We start from the raw sequence: 26148 nt of genomic DNA, 5'->3' as shown, positions 1-26148 counted from the left end.
AAAAATGACCCCCAATACCGGCGTGTATATATGCATGCTCTATACATATATGTATATCTAAATGTACATATGTATGTACACGCATTTACAAATATGTACACCACATTTAGTTATATACACGATATGCTATATAATAGATTTCCACGCTGTATATAGAACTTCTGTAAGGATATGTAGTAGGCGCCCCGATATCATTATTATTGCTTCAGTACAGCAAACGTTTTGAGGAGTAATGGTATTACATCGCTTCTCCCTTCCAGTATAAATAAGCTTCTTTTTCTCTTTACAGAAAACGGCTTTTCAATTTTTTTTTTTTTTTTTTTGGTGCTGTCACACAGATTCAGCTTTCCTAGCTAAGCACCGAGCAGGTCACCAGCTGGGTGAATGTTGAACCCCACTGGAGTAAAAGCTGGGTGCTGGCTCCTTGCGCGGACTTATGCACCCCACTCCACAGCTGCTTCCACAAACACTTCTGTAGCACGCTCCCTTCTGTTCTGTAGCACACTTCTCTTCTTGAGTGCTGTGCTGAAATGTTTGTAGATCAATTCCATTGCAACAAAGATAAAAGTTCTGTAAAAAAATATAACAGTTCTTTCATTTTCACCGAAGGACTGGAAGAGATACATTTCAGCTAAAAGCCTTTTTGTCCAAAAAAATCAAATCCCAGGAATGACAAACTTAGGAATTCTTCTGTAAGAAAAAAAAAAAATAAGGTAAAAGAGTGGCTTTGGGTTAGTTTGGTTTGTTTTTCTTTTTGTGTTTTTAATGATTAATAAATCCTAATTAAATAATTAAAGTAACGAAAAGTTACTATTTTCCAAATCACCTTTATATTCAGGGATTTTTCAGAAGTCTGAACAAAACAGGGTTTATTTAATTCTTGAGATGAATACACTCATTTTGATAGAATTTTTTTTTTAATTCAACCAAAACAGGTTACAGTATCTCCTTCCAATTTCAGTTTAATGGGACATTAATAAAACCAGACATTGTCAAAATAACAGTAAGACCATAGTTTCTCTAAAACTTACCCATGTAACATGCCTGTTATTAAGTCAGGTGACAGGCATTTACACAAAGTCTCTGAAAATTTTCTGAAGGTTAAGGTTTTCTTGACTTTGCTTCAAAATTAATATTTGTTTAGAACCAGAAAGTGATAAAAGTTGGAGGGAACCTCAAGAGGTTTATACTCAAACCTCGTGGTCACAGAAGGGCAAAAACCAAACTATGACAAGATTGCTTAGTGCCTTCTTCTGTTAGATCTTGAAAAACCATCAGTGACAGGGATTCCACAACGTGTTCCAGTACTGATGATTACCCTTGGTAATCACACTACCCTTCCAGTCACATTTTTCTCCTCCACGTGCACAGAAATGGCTTCCAAGAGAACTTGCTTTTGTGATTTTCCTGAGTGAAGCCACCAGCCTTTAGCAGCGTGGGTAGTCCTTGTTCTTTTTGAAGACAGGTGCAACATTTAGCCTTTTCCAAGCCATTAGGTACGTCTCCAAATTTTGATGGCCTTTCAAATATAAAAAGTGGCCTTCCAGTGACATCATCCAGCTTTTTGAGCACTCTCAGATTCATCCCCAGTGGTTCCTGAGACTTGATTGGTCTCTGACTCCTCAAGAAAAGATCCACAACTTGGTCCTTTTCCCCTGTTTACAGGTTTTTTCACCTTGAGGCACAAAGTGCTGGGAGACTTTGTTGGTGAAGGTCAAGGCAATGAAGACATAAATAGAAATAATTTTGTGCCACTTCTACAGGTTTTTTAAATACCTCCTGGGACAGTGCCTCCACCACTTCCTTGGGCAGCCTGTTCCAGTGTTTTGCCTCAGAAAGGAAGAGCTAGCAGCATCAGATCAACTAGTATTATCTCACTAATCCTCTCCAGATATGGCTGCCCAAACAGTATCTGGTGGCTGAAAGTTATCAGTGAAATTTGGGAATTCGGACTGTGGTTTTGTCCTGTGCTTGTACCATGCCCACTAAGAACTGAAGCCTATTTCAGGATGGTGATACCATGTCTCACAATAATGCAGTTCATAGTGATAATGAACAGAAACTTCAAAAATAATCAGTAAGTTGCTGTTGCCCCTGAAAGATGCAGACAGCAGCTAAGACCAGTAACGTGGAGCATCTCTATACATATGATGCACTTACTCTTTGAATTGCAGCTCTGATCCTCCAGGTCTCTGTCTCATGAAAACTATAATTTTTCATGGAAGCTTTCATGAAGAAAACCAGGTGGGCAATAAATAATACCTGGGCTGAGGCAGGTGAAAATAAGAATGCCTTGCCTCCACTTCATTTAGAGCTGCTACTTGTGACGTGAGCTCCTAACTATGCACTTATCTGATCGTTTCAGTCTCCTTTCACAGGCTGTGTGGGCAGCATGTAAGGATCTGAATTGGAAACTTGGGGGTTTGCCTGCTGGCAACCAGCTGTGCCCAGGAGTATCAGCCCTTCAAAGTAGGCAGGGCACCTCACAGAGAGTGGTGGGAACTGTTTCTGGTGAATTTTGGAGGCAAATGTGATTGTCCTCTCTACTCCTCATGTGATGAGTTCCTTGCAGTTCTGAATTTCCCTCTTTGCCTTTTTCCTCATGTCTTCCTGTCCCTTTATGTTCCCATGATGTTTGTAGAGGGCAAAAAAAGAGCAAATTCTTGGAGCCACATGTATGTATATTTGTATTGAAGATGTGTCTCTCAACTAAATTGCTAGAATAGGCTCAGAACTGCAAAAATGCAAAAACAAATGCAGACTGTTTTATGCTTCAGACCTTCTTTTTAGTCTCAAGCATGAGACCTTATTGAAGGCATTAATGAAGAGGCAAAATGAAATGAAGCTTTAAACAGAAACAGCTGCAACCTTAGCTGTGGAGGAGCTTGGAATTAGGCAATAGGACAGTTTATGAAAATAAGAGGGGAAAGCTACTTTGCAGACCAAAAAAAAAAAAAAAAAAAGTCTCATTTGGCAACATTACCTAAAAGCAGAACACCTCCCTTTGAAAGTGGATGTGCTTGTGTGCTGTCGCTGTTAATGAACCTTTAACAAAGCCACAGAGGAGAGAACTGTCTACTGTATCGATGAAACCAGAAAGTGCTGCCATAGAGCATTTACCTGCATTGGCTCCAGGACACCAGAGAGAACAACACAATCCTGCAGTAGGGTTTTGAGGGGAAAATGCAGCGTAAGGAGAAATTAACCTTTGTGTCATGCTAAAGCACTTTTTTTTTTTTTCCCCCAAAATAACCAGTCTTTTTCTAGGCCAATTTTCTAAGAGCTGCTTGCAACAGTTTTGGGGAGACTGGGGGTTTGTGGAGCTGGTGGGTTTTCAAGTCAAAAGAAGGATGCTTAGGCCCCATGGAATCAGCAGTCTAACTGCGAGTTCATCTGAGACTGGGGAGGTTTGCCACTTGCACAGGAGTCGTCCTTGGGCATCTTCCACTTACTCCATAAATAAAAGTATAAGTCACGAAGAAAGACAGGATTTGGTCCTGTGTGTTTTGCTTTCCAATGCGAAAAATGCAGCAGATGTGGCATTCACTGACACAATAGCAACAGAACTGAACCCACCGATGAAGCTAAAGGTTGCTTAATAAAGTTTAAAGACTAAGTGAATGATGGTGATGGAGATGCAGGAAAAACCTGAGCAGCATCGCTGCTGAACTCCCCCAGTGAGGTGAGGAGGACTGTTAATATTCCCAGCTATGAGAAGCAACAGGAGTCAGATTGTGCAGCTGAGGGGCTGCTTCCTTCACTCCAGGTGAGGAAGGAGCTGGCTGCCTTCATGGAGCTGCATGGTATTGTTCCTCTTTGTGCATTCTGTTTCTGCATTTCTTTACAATTTTGCTTTCCCTAAGTTTGTTCTGTCTCCCTGGTAAATGTTTCCTTGCCTATGCTTGCAGTGGGAACAGAGAAAGTCTCAATGGAAGGTAAACATGTTCAGTTACTTGTTCTGAGGAGGCTTGGCTTCACTGGTCCCACTCCTTTCCTTTTGCTGTGGCAGTGAGGTACTCAGCAGACGAGTTACAGGTTTCAGTGACCCATTCTGCCTGTGGGGCTCCTGTCCATGCGCCCTCAAAGTACGTGTTTCAGAGGATGGCAAGAAAGACGTGGGCCAGAACACAGTCCCGTGTGCTGTACAGTGTGATTATCCTGTTTATTGCTGGAAGTTTTTTCTGGATACATCATCTCTGCCCGACACAGCCAGGCCGGGGCGGACGGGGGTTCCATAAGCGGCAGCGGGGGCCGGAGTGGGACGCGGCGCAGGGCTCCGAAGAGTCAGACGGTGGCTTGGCCGCACCTCGGGAACGATCGCTACGGAGAACAGCTGTCCGCCGCTCCCCGATCGCTCCCCAACACGCAACTGCGCCGTCCGGAGCGGCAGCGCTCGGGACCCGCCGCGCCGGTGCCCGCGCAGCCCGGCGGGGCTGCCTCCCCCGCGCCCCCGACGTGGGCGTCCCGCGGCGGCAGCGAGGTGCAGGAAACACCGGGAGCGGCTCTCCCCGCCCCGTGTGGGGAGGCGGACGGGCCCCGCCACCGCTGGACCCGACCGGCTGTGTGTGTGTGTGTGTGTGTGTGTGGGGCGGCCCGCGGCTCCCCTGCGCATCGCGGCCGAGGGGGGAGTGACTCTGGCAGCCTGCGGCGAGCCCAGATAAAAGCTCCGCTGCTGCCGTTTTCCCTCCCCTTTTCTCTCGTAACTTTTTTTTTTTTTTTATTTCCCTCCCTCTCCCTCCCAGCAAAGTGACCGCGCCGGCGGCAGCCCCGGAGCAGCCCCAGCGCCGGACGCCGCCATGAGCCCCGCGGTGCCGCCGTCGGGCCGCGCTGCCGGGGCCTGAGCCCGGCCGGGGGGGACGCCCCGAGGGCCGCTCCGCGCCGCCCTGGCGGGGGCTGGAGGCAGAGGCAGCGAGAGCCCAGGCAGGACCCCCGGCCGCCCCGCCGTGCCCGGGGCAGCGCCCGCCGCGATGTCGGCGCAGAGCCTGCTGAGCAGCGTCTTCTCCTGCTCCTCCCCGGCCGCCGCCGCCCCCGCCGCCGCCAAGAGCCTCTCCAAGCGGAGACTCCGCCAGACGCGCAGCCTCGACCCCGCCATCATCGGCGGCGGCCGGGAGGACGGCGAGGGCGCGGGTCGGGCGCCGCGGGCGCGGGCCGCCGGCAGCCCCCCGGGGGAGCGCCGCGGTCCTCGGGGCGCCCCGCCGCCCCACGGCGCCTCCTTCTCCACACCCTGCACGCCACTGGAGCGGTCGCCCCCGGGCAGTGCTCTCTTTGACGAGGAGAGCCTCCGCGGGAAGCGGAGTCCCGGCTGCGAGCTGCCCTTCCTGGCGCGCACCCCCTCGGCCCTGGCGCTGAGCGGCACCGCCGGCCCCGCCAACAGCATCTTCTCCTCGCCGCGGCGCTGGCTGCAGCAAAGGAAGGGGCAACCCTCGCCGCCCGAGCCTCGCCCCGCCGCCTACGTCGTGTGGAAATCCGAGGTAGGCACGCCCGCCCTCGGGGGACGGGCACCGGCCGCGCCGCCCTCGCCCCCGTCCCCGTCTTTCGCCGCCGCCACCCGCCCGCCCCGGCGGGGCCGCCCCGCGGGGCTCCGGCAGCGCCCACCGGCCGAGACCCCACGCGTGTCCGCCTGGGCGGCGGGGCCGTCGAGGCCGCCGTGGCTGTTGGTGCCGGGAGCTGGCATCTGCGGCGCTGGAGGGTCGGATATTTGAGGTTCCATCGACGGGTTCCATGTGCATTTGTCCCAGGCCCGTAAAACCTTCCCCTCACAGTTCTACACCTCTTAAACTTAAGTATGTGATAGCTTCTAACAAGACAGACAAATTATTTTTAATATGCACACCCAGTGAGTTGTGATTTATTTGAAAATGCACACATGTGTCAGAACCACACGAGCAATTGTATTCCAAGACAAATCCAACTTTGGGATGCAAATATTTATTCATTTTACTTGGATGTCATCGATGTTGGGCTGCAGATACCATACCATGTGGATGAATGTTTTCAAAAAATGTGGCATTGTTTCCTGGTAGCAATTGCTCATCGAGTTGGTTATGCTGAGCCCTTTGTAGCAGAAGAAGAAAATTTTTTGTTTTGAGAAATTCTCCATCCTGTTCATGTTGATGAAGTTTCCCGTTTAACTGTTTAGTAATGCCTTCTGGAGAACTGGGATCAGAAAACAGCATTTCCATTCCATTTCCATTCCATTTCCATTTCAGATGAACTTATAAATAGTTGGTAATAATTAGATGCATCAATAAAACAGCCCCATTGTTGCAGTGGGATGTGGAAGTCCTTGTAAAATGGTTACCTTACACAGCAATATCAGATTAAAGCCAAACTGGGCATCATGATAGCACAAGATTACAAAAAGCAGTTTTCATGGGCAAAGGCTGCATCTTACCCTGAGCTCCCAAATCTCCCTGTTTGCTTGGAGTATGAAAGTTGTTAGTGTCTGCCAATTGGGATGGAGTGTCAACATGTGGGTGGCAACTTCAGGCATGATGCTGGCTAATGTTGAAATAGGTGGTGAAGAATCTTAGCAGTTTTAAAAAATGGATTATTATGAAGTCTTGTAATCAGAAGTTGCTGTAAGCAGTATTTCATCCTGATGCTTGAATTTTAAGATAGTAAAAAATTCGTGGTGTCAAAGAACTTTGTGGGATTTGTAACATCAGTGAACAGTGAGAAAATAGGTGACCACACTAATTAAGGATAAAAACCTCCAGCAGACAGTGAGATAATAGGTGATCACACTAATGAAGAATAAGCTTGCTGCTTATCCACTTATTATTTTTTAAGGTCTATCAAAAACTATAACATACATAAGGTTTCTGTGCAGAGTTTCCTTACTGGGTTCAAGACTCACAGGATGGCTTCTGATATGTAAATCTAATCAGGTCTTCCTTTTTTCACTGAATCTATGGTGGTGGACACTTGGGGCATTTTTTTCAGATCTTTGTGTTGCCAAAACACACAACGTATCTTCAGACTGCACATTGCGAAGTACTGGGTTTTTTCTTAATTTGGTGTGTCTAGCATTTTTAAATAGTCAACCCTTTTTTTTTGGGAGGGATGTAACTGTCCCAGCAGTCACGGTGGTGAGGCTGTGATGTCAGGAGCAGGGTGTGTTGGCCTCCTGCAGTGGGCCAGTGTTATCATTGTGAATTGGTAGCATTTTATGTCGCTCATCATTTGACCTGATACTCGCCAGTTTCAGAGTTGCTATTTTCAAGACATTATACAAATATGGACTTAGGTGTTCAGCAAAGACATGTGTAAATTATATTAATCTATATTTTAGAAGAAACTACTCATACATAATTTTTATCTTATTCTACCTATTATATTAGGGATGCGTCCAAATGGTCATTCAGTCTGGTCTCATTATAAAAACACATTATTAATAAAGGATTTAGTTGTTTGCTTCCTATTCAGTGTTTGTTTGAAAAGGTTCATTTTTTTGTAAGTGAAGGATTTTTTTGTCTCTGTAGCTTCATCTTGGCTGTGGCAATGCAAGCGTGCCTGAGGAGGTGGAAAAACCCACATTTTATTGGGTGAAAAGGAAGTAACTGTTTATAATATTATCACTTTAAAAGGTCCCATTATTCAAATTATTGTATTCTCAGTAGAAAATCCGTAGTCCCGTTTCTGTTCAACTTAGGAAATAAAATACATCACAGTAATGATTTTACTCGGCTGTAAAAAACAACTGAATAAATGACTGCCTAATGAAAATGAACATTGAAAGTTTTGGTTGTAGTACTTAAAAATTCCCATCCTGTAAGCTGGGAATAAAATAAATGCAAAATCAGTTTTCTTTACCTTCATTCCAACACCTTCAGTATAATTGCCCTTTTTAGGAAATACTGTTCTACAGCCACTGTGAAAGCAACAGGGTTATGCACTAGGAGATAAATGTGGTAATTATTTTCTCCCCCGCTACCTTAATCTTTAAAGGAGTAAAGAGAAGTAAAAATGCCATGGAAGTTCCCTTCAGAACCCCTTCAAAATTATAACTTCTGGGCCAGACTTCCTGCACCTGTTCCAAGCTGGATCAGTATGGTGGCATCCACAGGGACATGTTGAAGGTGAGGTTTGCAGCCGGTGCTGGATGAATCCTGCCCTGGAACAGCCAGTAGCTGGGTACCAGCTGCAGGGGTAGGGCACTTGGCCCAGCTCGACTCAGGTTTTAAAGCAGGCATGCCCCACTGATCTGCGATTTCTGTATATGAGGCCACAGTGTCCATATGAGCTTTGTTATGACGCCAGGAGAATAAAACAAATTGCTTATTTTACCTCTTTTTCATTGTAGTTCTTTGACTTCTGCAGTTTATATGACAAGCCTGTCTACTGGCCTAGGGAGAGAAAGATTGCTGTGAAGTTCATGCCACCATTCATAAATAATTTTTAATGGAATGCCTGAATACACAGTGGATTTCCAGTTTCAGCAGCAGGTCACACCTAAATTTGTTTTCCCTGTATTCTTAGGTCCACAGATTTTTGAATGTGAGGCATAATCCGACAGATGTGTCTCTCACTGCCTGGTGACCTGGCAGTTCTTTATTGACATGCTGTTTTCTTCACAAGAACATTTTTATAACTATAAAGATTATTTTTTGGCAGAACTTTACTTCTCTGACAAGGATTATTTCACCGTTCTATTTTCTGCTTATGTATATAAGCTGCTTAAATCAAAAACCCATTCCTGGGTCTGTGGAAATCAGCAGCTACATTTCCAGTGGTTTCAGCAGGACAAAGCCAAGGGGGATTTTTAATAAGGGAAAAAAAGCATTCCTCTTTAATTCCCATCTGATCTCAGCTGTCCTTTTATGCTGTTTTCCTTAAAGAAAATTCACTTTCTCTTGCAAAATTTAGTCTATTATGCTTTCTTTAAGTGTTTCATATGCTCAGGTAAGTCTCTAAGTAAGCTAAATATTGTGGACAAGATGGTAGAATAGCTAGAAATACCTTAATATCTTGATTCTGCCAAAATTTGTCATACATTTATGCTGACATACCTGAGTAGACCTGTAAAGTTAAGGATGCTAGTGTTTTACACTGACTGACTGAAATACATTTGCTGGGTCCAGAATAGCTCAAGATTAATAGATCTGTGTGAAGTCTCAAGTTGTGTTAATTCTTGTGCTTATTTTTCTGTCTTAAAAATGGTAATGGAAAGCCACAGCAAGTGGATAAAAAATAGGGCAAATCATGGGAATGTATCTGAGTAATCTGTTGTGAGAAACCAAATCTACACACTTAAATTTATATGGCCTGATTATTTTGCTGTCATAATCTGTGTGTTTCTAACTAGTTAAACATTACCGTCTCCAACTAAAATGCTTTTTTTTGGGGTAGAGCTGGTTTTAAAGTAATGGTAGCATAACATCTACAGCTTCCCACCTGCATGCCTGGCCCCTGGGAGGCAGGGGGCAGCATCCTTAGTTAGCAATTTGCCTCTCAATGAACTCGGGTTGCTGCGGGTGGATGGCCCTTCCACACCTCCTCCTGCTCCTCCTCCTCCTCCTCCTGACCTACCCCTGATCCACTTGCTCACCCAGCTTTCTGTTGAGCACTACAGGAGGAGTTTTCCATAGCATGGGAGGGAAGGTTGCCCTGGTTCCTCACCAGGTTTTGGGGGAGAAGCCAGGATTTGTCCAGGTGTCTCCTGCGCTGCTGGCTGGCCAAGCTGTGATGAGCTGCAAGGATGTTGGAGAAGCTAATCTGCACTACCAAAATGACATTGGTTTGGCTGAATTACTTTATGGCATGGCCCTCAGAAGGAGTGAATGTTCACAGCACAGGTTTCAGCTGACAGGTGCCTTGGGAGGTCAGCTTTGGTAAATTCACTGGCTTGATACTTTAGGGGTTTAAATTCATTGGGAAGGCAGTGTGATTCTCTCTTTCCTTGTAGCAAGCGGGGGTCCTCTCTTCTCTCAGGCATCCGGTGACAGGACAAGAGGAAACGGCCTCAAGCTGTGTCACCCAATTATGAACACAGTATCTGTTACCCTTAAGCACCTTGATACCTAACCCAGAGATTTTGCTGTATGGATAGAAGACAAAGCTCTCTCTTGCAGAGCTCTGATTAACTGTCCTGGAAGCAAAATGGGGGTCTAGCATGTTTAAATCTATAACTTTCATTTTTTCTGTTGAGAGGTCTTCTTAATGAGATGTGTGAAAACTGTACTTTGGAAGTTTGTTTGTTTTTTTTTTGTAATAAACTAAAAACTGTATGTGCTGGTATTTACCAGTGAACTGCTCTGCTCTGGAGAGAACATATATATATATATAAAGCACTGTTCTGCTTTATCCTCTTTCCTAAGACGTTCCAAACCACTGGACATACAGATTAGTCTCAGCCTGAGTCCGTTCCATTCAATGCTGTAAGTGTTCTATAATTACAAATTTTGGTGGGCAGGAATGTTGTCGGTCTCTCATGACAGGAATGCAATTAAAAGTAACTAAATATATTCAATATTTCTGATTTTGGCAAGTGGACTCTTCCCATTCTCGACTAAATTACGTCTGAAGACATTGGATGAGAATATGGGGGTTGATGGCTAGGGCAGACAGAATTTTTCAAGTGTGCATTGGTTAAGTAATGGGAAAGGAACTTCTGAAAATAATAGAAATGAGACTGAAAAGTAATTTTGAGTAACCTCTAAAATATTAACAACCCAGACTGCTGTCTTGACTTCATGGTGGAGTTGAAGCACATTTAGTTTTGCAGACTCTATTGCGTGAAAAGAACTGCAGCTGTGACAGCTTGCAGGTGAAGAACATGTCGGAAGTCTCTTCTGCAGTGTTCTGGCTGTGTAAGTATTAAGGCTGTACAGGTATTAAGCGTGTTTGGGAGATTTGTTTTTTCCTTCCAGATGTAAATTTCATAATTGAAACCAGCAGGAGGTTCTGAGCAAGTAGGGCTGAACAGTCATGGTGGCACAGTAGTAACTTCCTTGTATTAGTGTCAGAGTTGTAGAGTTGAAATCTTAATGTAAAAATGGTACCAGAAATCAAAATTCTAATGGCAATCCTGACTTAGTCTCCTTAAACATGATATAATGCTGCTCATATTTGATTCTCTGGCTATGTGGCACAGTATTTGAGAGCATAAGCACCACTGGAATTAAGCTAACATTTTAAAACACAACTTTCGTGCATCCTGGGTTCCACTGGTTGCTAAGTGAACCATGTGTCTGGGGTGTGGGAGAAGAGGCCAAATATTCCATTCAACTTGTAGAAACTGTAAGGAGAGCAGTAAGAAGGTTCAGAGCAAGGTTCAGACTTCATTTGACTTTGCAGCTCATTGGCCAGTTTTTGGAGGTACTAAGCTTTCAGACTTCAACAGAGTACTCAAATGTGTGCCTTCCTTTTGGCCGGTGACTGCTAATCAAACCAGAGTATCAGGAAGGAAGCCAAGCCTTTGGTTACCAGTCAGTCCTAGGAATTTACTTTCTTCACCTCACTTTAAAACTTCTGAATCAATTATTGTGCGCAAATTTTTAAGCTGTGCTTGTTCAAAATAATTTCTATTTTTTTTATCTTTTCTTATCCTGTAACAATAATACATGTCAATGGAAATGTATGTGTGGCTTTCTGGTTGAGTTTTAGTTTTTCCTAGATGTGTACAGACTGGCTATTTCAAGTTACATGTTTTTTCCACTCCGGTTGTCAGCTAAGAATTATTAAATCCCTGGGAGAGTTGAGAGTGTTTTTGAAGGATTTGATGAGCTTCCAGTGCCTGATGCTTGCCACATTGTTGTACTGGAACCAGATGTTGGGTACCACATGTTTGTGTTTTTGGACCTAAGTAGGTTAGGTACTGTGTCTCTGGCTCATAAAACCAAGCATCAGTTTCACACCCTAAAGCTGTCATCCCTGGGTCATCATCCTCACAGTCCTGGCCTTGGCAACAGCTTGCATCAGCATCCCCAGTTATGAAACCAGCACTGGCTTTTCTGGATCTTCCTACTTCATTTCTTCTGTATTCTCTCAAAGAAAAGACCTTCTGACACTATTTACCCATGAGGACTCTTGAGTGTGTGAGGTCAGAAGGAGATTTTTGAGCACTGCTCTTCGTGAGGATGCACATGAGCAGTCAGTCCAATGCACAAACTCTCCCCGTGGCTGCCGGGAACTTGCTTTTCTCTTTCTCTCCTGTTAGGTTCTGAGTTCTGTTCCGCACACTTGGACCTTTTTAAGTTGGGTTTGTCTTTTATCCATTTCTAATACACCTTGTTATGTATAGCTTCCGTTATCCTCCCTGCCAAAGTTAAAAAGGAAGATACTCTGTCTTGTTGCTTTCATCACCTGAAATTCATACTGAAAAAAAAAAAAAAGCTGCTTTACTGTAGCTGTTACCTACTATTTGGATTGGCCAAGTCAAATATTAAGTACTTTTCTCATAATTGGACAAACTGGTTTTCAGCAAAGTGCAAAGTATATTACAGACCTTGCTAACAAAGGAAAGATTTAGTTTTAGGTTTTTTAGTGCAATTAAGATTTCTTTTGCATTGCCTTGGAATTAGCCTGGACTTGATTTTCAGTGATGGAACTGTACCTCCGCTGAGCACACATAACTGATTTTGCAAGAGGAAGACTAATACAAAATTTCCATTTCTATTTTCAGGTTTTAGTTACTTTATCCCTTTGTTTTCTGCCACTGTTGTAATATGGCAAGATAATTTCTGAGCACTAACTTTTTCTTTTTTTCTCCGAAGAGTAATTTCAGTTGAGTAGCACCCTACTGAGACTAATGTGGTGAGAAACCAGTTGGCTGTGCTGTGTTCAGTTTTCATTTGCCTCTCTCTATAAAAATTTAAAAATACTCCTCCTACAGGAAATGTTTTCAGTTCTGTTATGTCTTTTGCTTCCCATAGGAGGTATTCCTTTTAATTTATTGAATAAACCCATAAAAATTTTGGCACAATAGGGTCTTTGGGCAAGCTGTTTAAGAGATCTCACCATCTTCCGTTTTTAGAAGATGTGCAATTGTTTCTTTACACAGTGCTATGAGGCTCTGGGGCCAGCTAACAATTATGTGAAATGGGAGAATTTGAAGCTAAAGAATGTGAATTGACACATCTGCTATCACTTCTCAAATACTGTTATTTTGATTGTTCGTATTTCATATTTATCCTTCCTAAACCATAATCAATCTCTTTTCTCTTTCCCCTGTCTTCAATCTTAAAAGGATTCTGGGTAATATTTTGCTCTCAATCTCATCACCACAATTCCTTTTGTAAGTGTATGTGTGTATAGGAAGGTTAAATCCTTGTAACATCCTGGTTGGAAATCAGCTCTATTTAACTGTTAATTTAATTTGGTGACAGTGCAGACTACTATTTGAAAGGGGTGGTGGGGAAAGAGAGATTGGGATAAATTACATTTTCATACTCCAAAATAAGACCCTATCTACTCTATCATAAATTAGAAAAATATGGTTGAGTTTTCTTGTGGCTGTTTCGTAACATTCCTACTGACAAAATATGGCGTGCCTCTTGCTCATTGCTTCACTACTGTTTCTCAAGCATGTGTTTGTGTCTGCATCCAGTGACAGCTTTTGTTCCAGCACACTGCAGGGATGCGTCTTGTAGGTCTTCAGAAGGGGGCAGTGGACTCAGAAATACAGAGTGGGCTCTTCCAGGGAGTGGGTACCAAACCACAGCAAGCCAGGAGAATGAGGCAGACAGTTACTGAAATAGACACAATTAGAAGTTTTACATATTTCAGAGATAAAGGACCTTAATTCTATATTCACTAAAGGAATGCAATGTAATTGGCAGCCAACATATATGGAGGGTTTTAAAGAAACTTTTTAGCATAATAGTTAGTAAGATTTACATTGGCAAATTTACATATTTTAAGTTGCTGGCGCACTGTCCACAATGATTCTCAGTGCTTTTCTCTTCTTGAGGTATGAGCACATATGATTTCCTTGCTCTGCCAAGGCTGAGATGGAACCTTTCTGTTTCATAAACCTCTCCTGAACAGAGGCAGAGTGAATGTAACAGATAAACACACTCTTCTTTCTTGGAGTAAATTTTGTAACAGAGCCTCCCGCCTGTTTTTTAGCCCAAATGCAGGTAAATTACACCACCTCATGTGGACCAGAAGAAAAGAAGTTAACCTAACTTATTTTGTGAGCTGTGGAAGGTGTGTAATGTGGAGAGCAGGATACCTGCATACTGCTTGAGCAGAAAGGTAACAGGCAGGTCAAGGGAAGTGACTTCACCCCTGTGAGGCCCTATCTGGACTCTTTGTGCGAGGGACATGTTGACAAACTGGAGCAAACGGAGTGGAGGGCCATCAGGACAGTTAAAGGATGAGCGTGCTTAGTGCATGAGAAAAGGATGAGGTTTGTTTCAGCCTGCAGAAGAATCAAGGGGGAATGAAAATCCCCTTTTACTACCTACATAGGGACTAAGGAGAAGGTGCAGCTGGATATTGTCAGTTGCACAATGACAGTCACAAGTTGCAGCAAGAGGAATTTTGAGTAGATCTAAGTAAAAAACCATTCACAGCAGGAGTGGTTAACTATTGAGATGGGTTCCCCAGAGAGGCTGTGGAATCTCGGTTCCCGGAAATTTTCAGCCCTTGACAGGTCAAGGCCCAAAGGATTCTATCAAATTTTGAAGATGAGACCCAGCTTAGAGTAGAAGATTGGACCAGATGACCTGTACAGCTCCCTTCTGACCTAATATTTTCTGTGATTTTGTGATTCCCGAGTATCATTTCTTTCCACAGTAGAATGAAAACTGCTGTTCTCCCTTGTGCTGCAACATACTTTCGATGGGACAAAAGTTGCTGAGTTGTAGAAATTATGATGCTCTCCAGCACCAGCATTGGAAGCAGGCTTGTAGGAAGAGTAATTTCTTTCATTCAATCATTCTCCAAAGCTGTTGGTGTGTTTCTACTCTGTGAGGCATATCCTTACTCTTACTCCTAATCTGCTGGTGTCTTATAAATGCAGAGAAAGCCAGGATAGCTCTTTAAAGATGTCAGTAAAATTCAAAACAAACCTTTCTGAAATTCAAGTGTTTTGCAGAGGCACATAGACAGTGCCCTAGCAGAACTTCAGCAGGGATTTGGCAGGGAACTTTCAGTAACTACTTCCCAGGCTTCCTGCCATCTCATTTAACCAAGCCAACCTGCTTCTTCCAGCACCAGGGAGCCCAGGGCTAAGAAGGGCTTACACCTTTATGACAGCGTGTTGTTAGGACAGACTTGTTCTGACATTGAGCTTTGTCTGTTTTTGTGGGTTGTTTATGTTTAAAAATATCGAACATTTGGCAGAACACCATTAAATTTTCCTACCATTTCATGGTAGTTCAATGTGCTCGTGACAGGCCGATGAACTTCAGTTCAATGCCTGTAATAAAATGATAGTACAGAAGCATTGCTGTCAATTTAGCTTTTCTAACTTTCATTTTGGTCATCCTGCATTACAAAGGTAAAAATAATCTATGAGAGAAATGGAAGAAGGAAAAAAAAAAAAAGAAGAGGTATGCAAGAAGGAAAGGATATCTCCTGCCGAGCTTTGAGCTGGGAATTGCATCAGATACACAGAAAAATAGGTGTGGCAGTGTGACTGTTCAGGATTTGCCTATATTGTCTTACACAGCAAGAGTTTAACCTGATACTGACCTTGCGATTTATGAGCTTAAGGGTACAGTTATGTAACTGGGATCAGTCAAAGCTAAACTGAACTGGAATAGGCAGATGGGGCCACACAGCCTGGAAAAAGCTGGTACCAAATTGGCTTGCTGAAATAAATGCTTCCATTCTGCTATTTAAAAGGTCATAATTTGCTGCTGTTTACAGTGCAGCAGTGGGCTTTTTTGAGCTTCTGAAGCATGTTGATCAATATCAGACCTGTGTGTCTTTTTCTTGCTCTTGAGAAGTTATTTTGGCAAGTCTTCATTTAGCTGCCAGAGGTTTTGTCAAGCAGGTGCAGCCTCCAGCATCGAATATGAAAATGGGATGACAGTAGGATCTTGCCCACAGTAAAACAAAGCTTTGATAGCTTGGACTCATAAGTGTTTGCAGTCTTGGTAAGTACTTTTTTTCCTTCATGGATGAGAACATAAGAAGAGGAAAAGGTGATTCCAGCTGTGTGGTTCAAATAGAAGAAGACAAGGAAAAGCAGAAGACAACAACAGTATGGTAAATGAGTAACTAAGTGAACATCAGCAAGGCTAGAAAGCAGGGTTGCCACTGAAGTGCCACTGCTGCCGCTGGGCAGAGGAGAGCTTTGACTTCTGCTTGGGTGTCCCTGCCCTGTCTTGCTCACGGTGTGATGTCCTGGTTTACTCTTGGGAGTGCTGAGCCCAAGGTGCTCAGGTCATGGTGTGTGGTTCAGCATGCTGTGGGTCTGCTTGCCGCACCACCTGGCCCTCAGTGTGGTTCAGTCAGATGAAGGGCTGGTGCTGGACCCAGCAGTGCGTGTCTGTCCTGGCTGCCGCAGTGCTTGGTGCTCCCTGGATAGTTCTCACCATCATCTCTGCAATGAGATTTTTGGAAGATTTTGACTCGCTTTTGAAGATGAACCTTGAGTTCCTAGATTATTTGGATAGTTTTTGAAATCTTAATCTAGATGTACTGTATTGTTACTTTTTGTTATTTTAATTAGAGCCTTCTTTCTTTCTTCTTCCTTCCCAGAGAAGGACTGTAATGCTGAGGTCTTCCACACAACCGAATACTTATTTTTAGCAGTAAAGAGGTCTTAAGCCTTGTTCATGTGTTTCATTTTAGTAGCACTTACAGCTGTTGTTGCTTCAAATGTTCATGCTTCCTTTGTGCTTATTTTGTGATGATAGATAAGTGCCTTAGCACAACTTGCTAAATTATATTTGCCTCTGCTATGGTTGGTTGTTTTCTGCTTGTGATAGCTTACCTGCTTGATTTTTTAGAAACACATCTGGAGGCTGTATCAGTGCATTGTTGAAGTCCAAATGCGTTCACTTTAGCTCCTTAAACCAGGAGCATCCAGCTGATCAGATGGTAAATGGATGGTCTGATTGCTGTAGAATATGGGGTCTGGCATAAGTGCCAAAATGAAAAAGAGAGTATCTGCTGTTCTTTGGTAACTTATGTTCTTTGGTAACTTATGTGTGATAGCTGGCTGGGAGGGGACTTCCAGAGAGGGAGCTAGGCTGCACTGCTATATTTGTCAGAGCTTCCTCTCTGGAAGTCCTTTTAAGCAAAGTCTCAGGTGTTTGAAGGCCTGGCTGTTTGGGAATCTGTCTGACAAACTGTCTGGAAACTAGATACCATTTTGCTTTCTACCAGGGAAATCCTTCCCTTATCCTGACAGGCTGCTGAAGGCTGCAGCCCTGCAGAGACAGTGAGGTGTCACTGCAAGAGGAGTGGGTGGAGATAGCAGGGCATGATCCTTACTGTCTGTGCTCCATAAGCACAAGGTTTTCTGCAAAGCTGCTGAATCCTGATGATGGGGTTGAAGAGCTGTTGAGCCCTGGGAATAGAAACACTGAGAGCAGCAATGAGTTTATCTTCATGGCCATACTGCAGTTGTGGTGGCCATGGTCTCAGATGGCAGGACACCTTTCCTAAGTGGTTTGAGCTCTTGGAGCCCCTTCTTTTGGAACAAGTCCAGATACTTGGACTTAGCATTCAGCATGAGATTTAACTATAGAACTTTTTTGAGCTGAAGATAGAAGGCCTAAGATGAATTAACTTGAATTATGGTTGAAAAGAATAAGACTACTGCAGTGAATTATTTATTTCTGGCTTCCTTACAGTTTTTTGAAATACACTCCCTGAGTTGAGATGAAGGCCTTTAATAACCATATTGCTCTGCAAGAGGGTGACTGGCCTCTTGTGCTGGATCTGACTCCAACAGATGGAGGTGGAGTGGAAGCCAATGGGAAAGGAAAAATATGGTTGTCAACATCTGGGCCAAATCAAAGAAAAGCTGAAAGTGAGCAATTTGTTAGGATGTTCCCAAGGAGAATGTAAGGATTTCTGTAGAAGGTACATAGCACGGGGAGCTACAGAAGGGCTTGCTTGCTGACCCCTCTTGAGAGAAAGTCTAAGGCTAGAGGAGGCTGACAACAAAAAAGCAAAGGGGAGTTTGCATGGCATGTTCCTTGGAGCCAGTGATAAAGGGCCAGAAGAGCAAGGGAAGGGATTTGCTTCCAAGTTTGAGTGCTGGGGGTGTTGGTGCAGCAGAAGCAGCTGCTGAACTGTCGAGGACACAGAAAAAGCAGCATGTGGGAAGTGTAATGGGACCTCCCATCAGGTCCAAAGGTTATTTTTAATTTTTTTTTTTTTACTATTTTGGTTATTTTATAACCCAGCCTTTTATGGCAGAGAAGCCCTACTGGGGAAAGGCATGAAAGATTTTGGAAAGACTGGGATGACTGAACAGAGATCTGTAGATCAGTGAGCATGGTGTGAGGTTAGGATCTGGGTAAGTTGTTCCAAGGCTTTGAGTGTTGATGCACTCAAAGTGTCTTATATATATTTCAGGATAAGCAATTGAATTTCTAGGGCCTGCCTTAGAAGTGAAGATTATTGTGTGCAGTGGCAAAGCACTCTAATTTATTTGTCAAACCTTAATGAAGCTTGGAATTGAACCTTGGAGGAGAGAATTTGGGAATTACATCTCTACTTTATCACATGCTCTGTGAGTTATAGTTGCCCAGGAGAGCCAGGCTGCAAATGTTTGATGGGAGAAAGGAGAAGAGTTTAGGAGCACAATAAGGGTAAGGGAAGGTACTTTGGGATGCTTGAAATTGTGAACTGCAGGGCAATTATTTAACCTTTGTGACAAAATGTTTTGACTGTAAAATATATTTATGTTTAATACATATATGGTTTCTTTCATTCTAAACTTGGAAATTATGTTTGCTATGTTATATTTTTGCACGGGAAATACTCATTGTGTCTGTATTTTTTTCTGACGTGAATGGTTACCACATGGAAAAATGCTAATTTAACCATTTCACAATAATTTAAGTACATCTGGAGTCCAGGTTACTAAAAAGTTGTTACTTACACAACATTGCAATGTACAATGTCAGGAAAAAGAGAAATAATACAAAATGTACTATTTCTTAATAATGTAAGTCAAGGTTTTATTTTCAATCTCTTTCGTTTTGTCAGGAAACATCTCCCAGCACTGAGATGCTGTTTCCTGGAGATGAGACACTGCAAAGCTGGGTGGGTGAAGGTTGTAGTGGGTAGAGCCAGGGCTCCTCAGGCATGTGTGTGACTGCTCACTGTGGTGGGTCAGTGGGATATTGCTCTGCATTCCAATACAGCAACTCCCCAGCTCCGTGCTCCACCACACCAGAGACCACTGTGCTCGCTTCAGATGACATTGGGTGTCCTGATCCAACTCCTTCAGATGCCTCCCATGAAGGAGTTTCCAGAATAAGGAGGCACAGGAGTGGTTGTGAGATCAAATAGCTGGAGATCACGTGCTCCCAAAGACAACTTTTGGAGGGCTTTTGCCTTTACTTTAGAGTGAGGAATTCGTGAATTATGCTCAACTGGCACAACATCAATGTATAGAAAGGGATCTAACATACTGTATTTGAAAGAAATGAAGAAATATTTTTTTCCACGCTTTGTATTGGGGTAACTCTGGAAATACTCTGTTTCTGATTTTGCTTTTGTTCTTCCCAGCTTTTTAGGAAATATTTGAATTAAAAGGGTTGAGACAGTGCTGAAGACCATTGAGGGAAAAATTAGTTTGCTCAGCTTGGAAAAGGATCAATTACGTATTTTGCTGCAGGGACTGAGAAAGTTTTTGCATATTCCTTTTTCCTCCTCTGGTGCTATGGATTAGGGCTACATCCACTCTGTAAGAATACATAATTTATTTACAGTATGCACAGCTCAGATGCTTGTTGGAATATATTTTGACTTCCTCCCAAAGAGTGGGACAGAAGCAGTGGGCAAGTGATTGCTTGGTCCTTAGGAGCTGCCTGGGGGTGGCTTACTGAAGCATTGGGAAGGGACAAGGCTTGAAAAACCAGAGCTGCAGGTGAAGCTGTGGATTTGGTGGCTAATCCACACAGGGCTGTGTGAGGGCTAGGTCTCTGTGCCACAGAGTAGGGCACTGGGGCTTGGGTGGGGTTTGGCACTTGCTGCTGGGTGTGTTTCCCTGATGGGGGAAGGGGATGCAACATTAGTTATTTCTGGAAACCACACAGCTTAGAGAAATGATATTAGATGTTAGATAACCGGTTTAAATTGGGATTATGCCCAAATTAGGGATGAGAGTAAAAGTGAGTGATAAGAGTATCTGTTGGTTCTGCTCTGACTGTGGGGGGTTGACAGACAGAAATGGGCATCCAGCCGTGTGCAAATCCATACAGAATCCAGAGAATTTGTGTGGGCATCCCTGCATCACAGGTTGCCCTGCATTGTAGAGGTGATTTTTACATTACCATAGTATCTTGGCACTCTATTTGTGGGTTAGGACATCACTGTACAAGGTGTATAAACACACGAGACTTTTATTTCCAGAAATTTCACATAAGAGACAATAGATACATACAGTTGCACCAGAGACTGTTTTGTGATATTTTGTGGACTCAGCAAGCAAATGTTTGGCCTTGCTCAGTTTTAGAGATTCTTAAACCATGAGGACAATGTTATAATAATAAGCATAACAATAAATATAATAAAAATATATTAATAAATATAATAAAATTTAGTCGTAATTTCTTCAGAAATGAGGGGGTATGGAGATAAGCTGCCGGTGCAGAAAACTGGGTGACAGAGACCTGACATGGTGAATGAACATTGGCAGTAGATGAGGATGATGGAGAGGATGGGACTAGTTAGGAAGGAAAATACTTAATATTTGATGTGGTAACAGGCTGAGAATACTACAGAGAAAAAGGTGGCATTGTCAAAGCCAAGATGCCTTTGCAGAGCATTGTGGACGAATGTAAGCAGAGCAGCATTGTATTGGAAAGGTGAGGGAAGAGAATACCAGAGCAACTGAGAAGAAAGCAGTCTGCACAGGATTTCTACCTGGGTTTTGTGTTGAAAAGGCTGTGTATTAATAATTTGTATATAAATATAGCTTTCTTAAGCTCCTAGACAAGGGTCAGTGATAGGAGGAATATGGCATATATTGATCTTTGTTACCTTCCTGCCTCCCTTTCCACGGGCATCAGATTTTCCCTGTGTCCTGGAGACTGTGTGCAGATGCACAGTGTGGCATGGTGTAAAGATCTCTAAACTGAGAAACTGAGGCAGTGTATGGCTATGCCTCAAGGTCTGTTGAGGTCCCGAAGTAGTACAGCCACAGTCCCACAGTGACTAAGCTAAGAAAAGTAATAAAACCTACTAATCTGGTAAATCACAATAATAATAGGTTAAAAGTAAATGTATTTAAGGATCAGTCTACTTTTATTTCTACAGAACTAAGTCTGTTTGGATCAGCATATGTTGTAGCTTACTTGGGTGGTGTTGGATGGTGCTTGTGCTGTGAAAGGAGTTTGACACCTTTATGTATGAGATTACCCAGAGATGAAGCATAAAACCAAGTTCAGCTCCTGCCCATGTAGGGATTGCTCACCACCCCACTTGTCTCCTGTCCCACCTGGCTGGATCTCTGACAGCTCCTCCCCTGGGGCAGTTTTACTCCTCTTTCCAAGATGTGTTGTACAGTCTTTTTTTGACCCCTATGGGCAATGTTGTTGTTACCCCATCAATCTGAGTGTGTGGGATGGTGCTACTTAAGAACCAGTTACCCAGGTACTGTGGTAGCTGTTTGCTACCACCAAAGGGTACCACCCCCTGTGGGAGGCAACTGAATCCTGCTGTCTGGTTGACACTTTATACAGCCCCATTCTGCCCTTCTGGCTGGCAAAGGCGGAGGAATCATCATCAGAAAAGGAAGAGGTTATATGTGTGATTTTAAGTACACAAATATAAACATTAGGCAGAAACACTTTTATTTAAAAAAAATCAAGAGCAGCAAAATAAAGTCTTGATGAACAATACTAATACAGAAAGCAATTCCCTTTGTTTGAAAGTTATCCAGTTTATTCCAAGGACCTTTTGCAATGGTTTCTTTGCCCAATAAATGTCTTACTGGAGAGCTGGCATCTTGCTGTGAATTATTAACGCTTACCTAATGGGTGTTTACATATGTTTGCCTTGAAACTTAGCACTGTAATTCGGGATGAAAACATTGAGTTTGCAAGCCTGTGCTTTAATGAAGGTGCAGAGGATGTAGAAGAAAGTGGATGTTGTTTTTTTATGTGTATCAGTCATGCTGAGCCTCCTCCAGTGTTGCTATTCATGAACTTTAGGGTTTCTTACCTGTTTGTTACGACCACTTAACTATTTCTGAACTGTTACTCTGTCAGCAGCAGCACTAGTAAGCCTCTTCTCTAAATACCTGCTTCATTATTTCTCTATGAGAGGATAACCTTCAACCATACACAGTAGTCTGGAGTGCTCCATTCCCTGGAGCCCCATTCCTGCCCATACCCCATGCTGGACCACAGCAGCCTCTGGGGCACAGAGCCAAGCACAGCATTTACCTTGTCAGCACCTCAGCCTTCTGACAGGGAGAGGTGCACACCAAAGCTCCTCACTGTCTTCATTTGGGTGGGTGTCTGTGTTCTCCATTCAGTACCTTTTTGGGGACACACTGTCAGGCTTCCACCTTGTAATTACATCTCTGAAGGAAGCTGGTGGGTATTATAGCCAAGGTGGCATAGAGTTCCTGATCCCAATCCTGCTGCCATTCAGAACTGTCAGCCTCCCCTAACCAGGGACCACTTCTGTGAGAACTTGCTTTGATAAGAAGGAAACTTAATTCAGTAAAAATTGGCTTTGCAGTGGCCACTTTGTAGTACTGGGGAAAAAAAGGGAGAAAAAGATGCCACAAAACCACCACAACCTGAAGACTCTTTTCCATTTAAGAGGCCAAATATCTTACTTGGAAATGCAAGTTCAGGAATGTGACTTGAATTATTGGTGCCTTGTCACTTGAGAATTAGTTGTTAAGAATTAATTGTTATCTTTTGTCCTTGAAGGCAGGGATTTCAGTTCCTTGATTAGATCTTTGAGTGAGAAGTTGGAGTGGAACAGGCAGCTCCTCTTTCCAGTATTTCAGGAGTGTTAGGGCACTGATGGCTTTTACAGAAGTCCTTGCCCTGGTAGTTAGCCCTGACCAAGAGGAATCAATCTAATGATTTACCTTTTTCTGGACAAAAATCTCCTGAAAGGAGAGCAGAAAGGATCCAGTGGCAGATGCAGTAAAGCCTGTTCTGCCAGCTCTAAATCTGTTGTTTTCGAGGCAAATACACAGAAGCTTTCCCTGTGCAGCAGTTGTGACTCGTGGGACAGCTCTGCATGCCCAGGCTCAGCCACTGCAGGGTTGCTCTGCAGCAGTGGTGGCACTGGTGACACAGCTGAACATTCCTGGCTGTCCTTGGGTGTGTGTCCCCATGCTCTGTGGGGATGCCTCTCTCATAAAAACATGCAGTCCCATTAACAGGAGAAGAAAAATTACAATCTTGAGTGAATATTTAAATGTAAGATTTTGCATACTTTTAATTTTGAATCTTTATATCTTAAATGGCAACAGCCAAGATGAATCTTAGTATTAGCTGAATTATATATTTCATCCTAATTGATGAATCTCTTTATACTATTTGAAAAAATAAAAACTTGAATTCTAAAGGAGTGCAGTTGGTTTTCCCTAAAGTATCAGCTTTTGTTGGATTTCTGATCCTGGGCTCCAGTTCTGCTCACAGACATAGTAGGAGAAAGTTGCTCACATGAAGAATTAATTAGTATTTATGGTACATTTGTCATGCTAGAATGTGTCCATGTTCAAATAGCCATGCTTTGATTATTTTGCAAAAAAGGCATTAGTCTGTAGGAAAAATATTTCTAGTTAGAAGCCAGAGATTTTTGTAGCAAATTCTGCTTTTTTTTTTTTTTTTAAGGAAAAAAAAAAGAAGATTGCTATGGCCAAGAAACATGAAGTTTTATCAAGCATTAATATCAAGCATGCTGATATTAATTGCCACAGTTTCTTTTTTACTGGTGGTCTTATTTAAAACATGTCTCAACACCTTGTGGAATCAGTTAACTATTAGTTTGCAAATGATACGGTGTTTCAACAGATGTGTAAACACCCTGCCCTTCCTAACAGGAAAAGGTCGCAAAAAACTCAGCTTTAAAGTTAGGGTTGATCGTGTAATGCTCATGAAGGAAATGTGTTCTTTTATACTGGAAAAATAGAGGGTATCCTGGTTCCTATTTTGGGACTGAAGCAATATAATTTTTTGTCAGGGAATCACAACACATGGTTCATTTTTAACACGTGTTTATTTTAATAAAATGAAAAGTATTATTCAATAAAAAAAGCTGTGGGGTGATGTCAGTCAGGACTCTGTTGCAGTCTTCAATTGACAGTATTTCTTTCTGTCTGTGATGGGGGTTTGTTTTTACAGTTAATTTGCCTTCCCATAGTAGGGAGGAATGTATTTATTAGATTTTACCCTGCCTAATCTAACCTGAACACCTGCTGGGAACCTGTAATACAATGTCAACTGCAGTGGTGAGATTAGGACCTGATTTGCTTTTACTTGACACTGTTTCATATTTACCATATTTCTTTAAAGAACATTTTGAAAATGTTGGTTTGGGGGCATATTTGTTTAGGCGGTCCCATCAATCACTGCTGTGCTTCGCTTCCATAAGCAATGCTGTGGCTGACTCCAGTATGTCCCTGCACATAAGTGTCTTGATAATCTTTTATATGAGATGCAATCTGTCTCCTTCCATACTTCATACATTCACAGGTTTATTTAATTTTGAGACTCCTTTCACTTCATTGTTCTTTTTTCCATAGATAACTCAGAACTTCATGGCTTAGGCAATCTTCATAGAGACACTCATTGATATTGCAAGAGGAGTAAGCAACATTCATCTAGAAAGTGTGTTGCTCCTATGACTTGCTCCAATGTCTGATTATTCAGTTACCTGTTGTGCTGTTTGCAACGGATCAATTAACACATGAATTAATTTATGAGATAGTGTTTGTGACAAAATACTTTAAATCATTTTTGTATGGGGTATTACATAGCTTTTCTTAGATATCTTACCACACTTTGGAAGCAGACAGTTGACATCTCATTTGTGTTAGAAATAGCATTCAACAAGATATGTATTATTTTGTCTCTATATATACAAGTAATATTCTGTATGCCCTGAACTGAAGGACATTACTCATTCTGATGTTTCCATGTAAATATAATTTGACTTATACATGCTAAGACCAGAAACAAATATGCAGCTGAAAAGATAAGATTTGAAAGAACAATATCCATCTATCATTACAAATACATTTCTTGTACATGTGTATATTCCTGTGTAGATTGTGCATGAATAATTTGTGTGTGTTCAGATGAAGGACAAAGTGTTTCCCGCATTTGGCTCTGGCAGGCTGAATTTTATGTGTGAAAACTGGACGAACATAAAGATTGATTATTGGCCTCACATCTGAGGAAGCTCAAAAGCATAATATTTTCCTCCAGAGTCCTCTTTAGGCTTGTATTTAGTAAATGAGCTTCAGATCTTCCTGTTCAATGCTATTCTAGCATAGGAAGAGGAGCTTTGGCTCATCAAACACTGCCCAGCAAACTGAGGAGTGAGTGTAGCACATCTCCACCTAAGTGCTGTGGTAGGACAGGGACGTGCTGGGGAGCTGATCCCCGTCTGCTGGCATCCAAGAGCCACCTGAATAGGTTAAATCTTGTTTCCCTTGTGTCTAACTCTTTCCTTCATGTAGAAGTGAAGAGGCCAGGGTGTGGGCTGAGAGGGTCTAGTGTGAACCAAGGTCCTGCCCCTGGGTTGGGAGAAGAGCCAGCCGGACTGAAGAGCACAGAGGAACAACTCCTGAGTCTGTCACTGAAGAAGTACTCCACGTAGCTAATTTAGCTGAAAATTTAGTTTGGCTGTCTCTTTGCATTCATAATGCTTTTCTGTGTATGAGGGAGAAGTCTCTGTGTAACTGGTGACTTCTATTATGCGACATTCACAAGTGCTCTTTGATTTTGCATGTGACTGGTTTTTCACGTGACGTGTCCACTGCTTTTTCCAACAACAATGCTATTATGTTTAGAGTTGCAGAAAAAGCCTGTA

At 42.8% G+C, this 26148-nt stretch overlaps 2 protein-coding genes across 3 annotated transcripts in view; both read left to right on the top strand.

Moving 5' to 3' along the window:
* Window positions 1-4072: 4072 nt before the first annotated feature.
* Window positions 4073-4841, top strand: LOC119703710 (double C2-like domain-containing protein beta). The gene is made up of 3 exons (XM_038143881.1): window positions 4073-4085; window positions 4176-4480; window positions 4743-4841. The coding sequence occupies exons 1-3, from the start codon at window positions 4073-4075 to the stop codon at window positions 4839-4841; spliced, it is 417 nt and encodes a 138-aa protein (XP_037999809.1).
* Window positions 4770-26148, top strand: part of ARHGAP6 (Rho GTPase activating protein 6) — a 316178-nt gene continuing 294799 nt past the window's right edge. The window contains exon 1 of one of the 2 annotated variants that reach the window (XM_038132422.1): window positions 4770-5471. In XM_038132422.1, the coding sequence (XP_037988350.1) occupies window positions 4968-5471 (504 nt within the window). In that variant the 5' untranslated portion in view covers window positions 4770-4967. Of the gene's footprint in view, window positions 5472-7734; window positions 16050-26148 lie in introns of those variants that run through there. The other variant, XM_038132485.1, reaches the window with a different exon arrangement.

The sequence above is a fragment of the Motacilla alba genome, chromosome 1, assembly GCF_015832195.1.
Source record: "Motacilla alba alba isolate MOTALB_02 chromosome 1, Motacilla_alba_V1.0_pri, whole genome shotgun sequence".
NCBI lineage: Eukaryota > Metazoa > Chordata > Aves > Passeriformes > Motacillidae > Motacilla > Motacilla alba.
This window is presented reverse-complemented; position numbering and strand designations above follow the sequence as displayed.

Bases quoted from the DNA above. Each gene is read 5' to 3' on its own strand.
- LOC119703710 (XM_038143881.1), top strand. The intron at 4,481-4,742 runs GTGCAGGAAACA...TCTCCCTCCCAG, and splicing joins CGTCCCGCGGCGGCAGCGAG to CAAAGTGACCGCGCCGGCGG.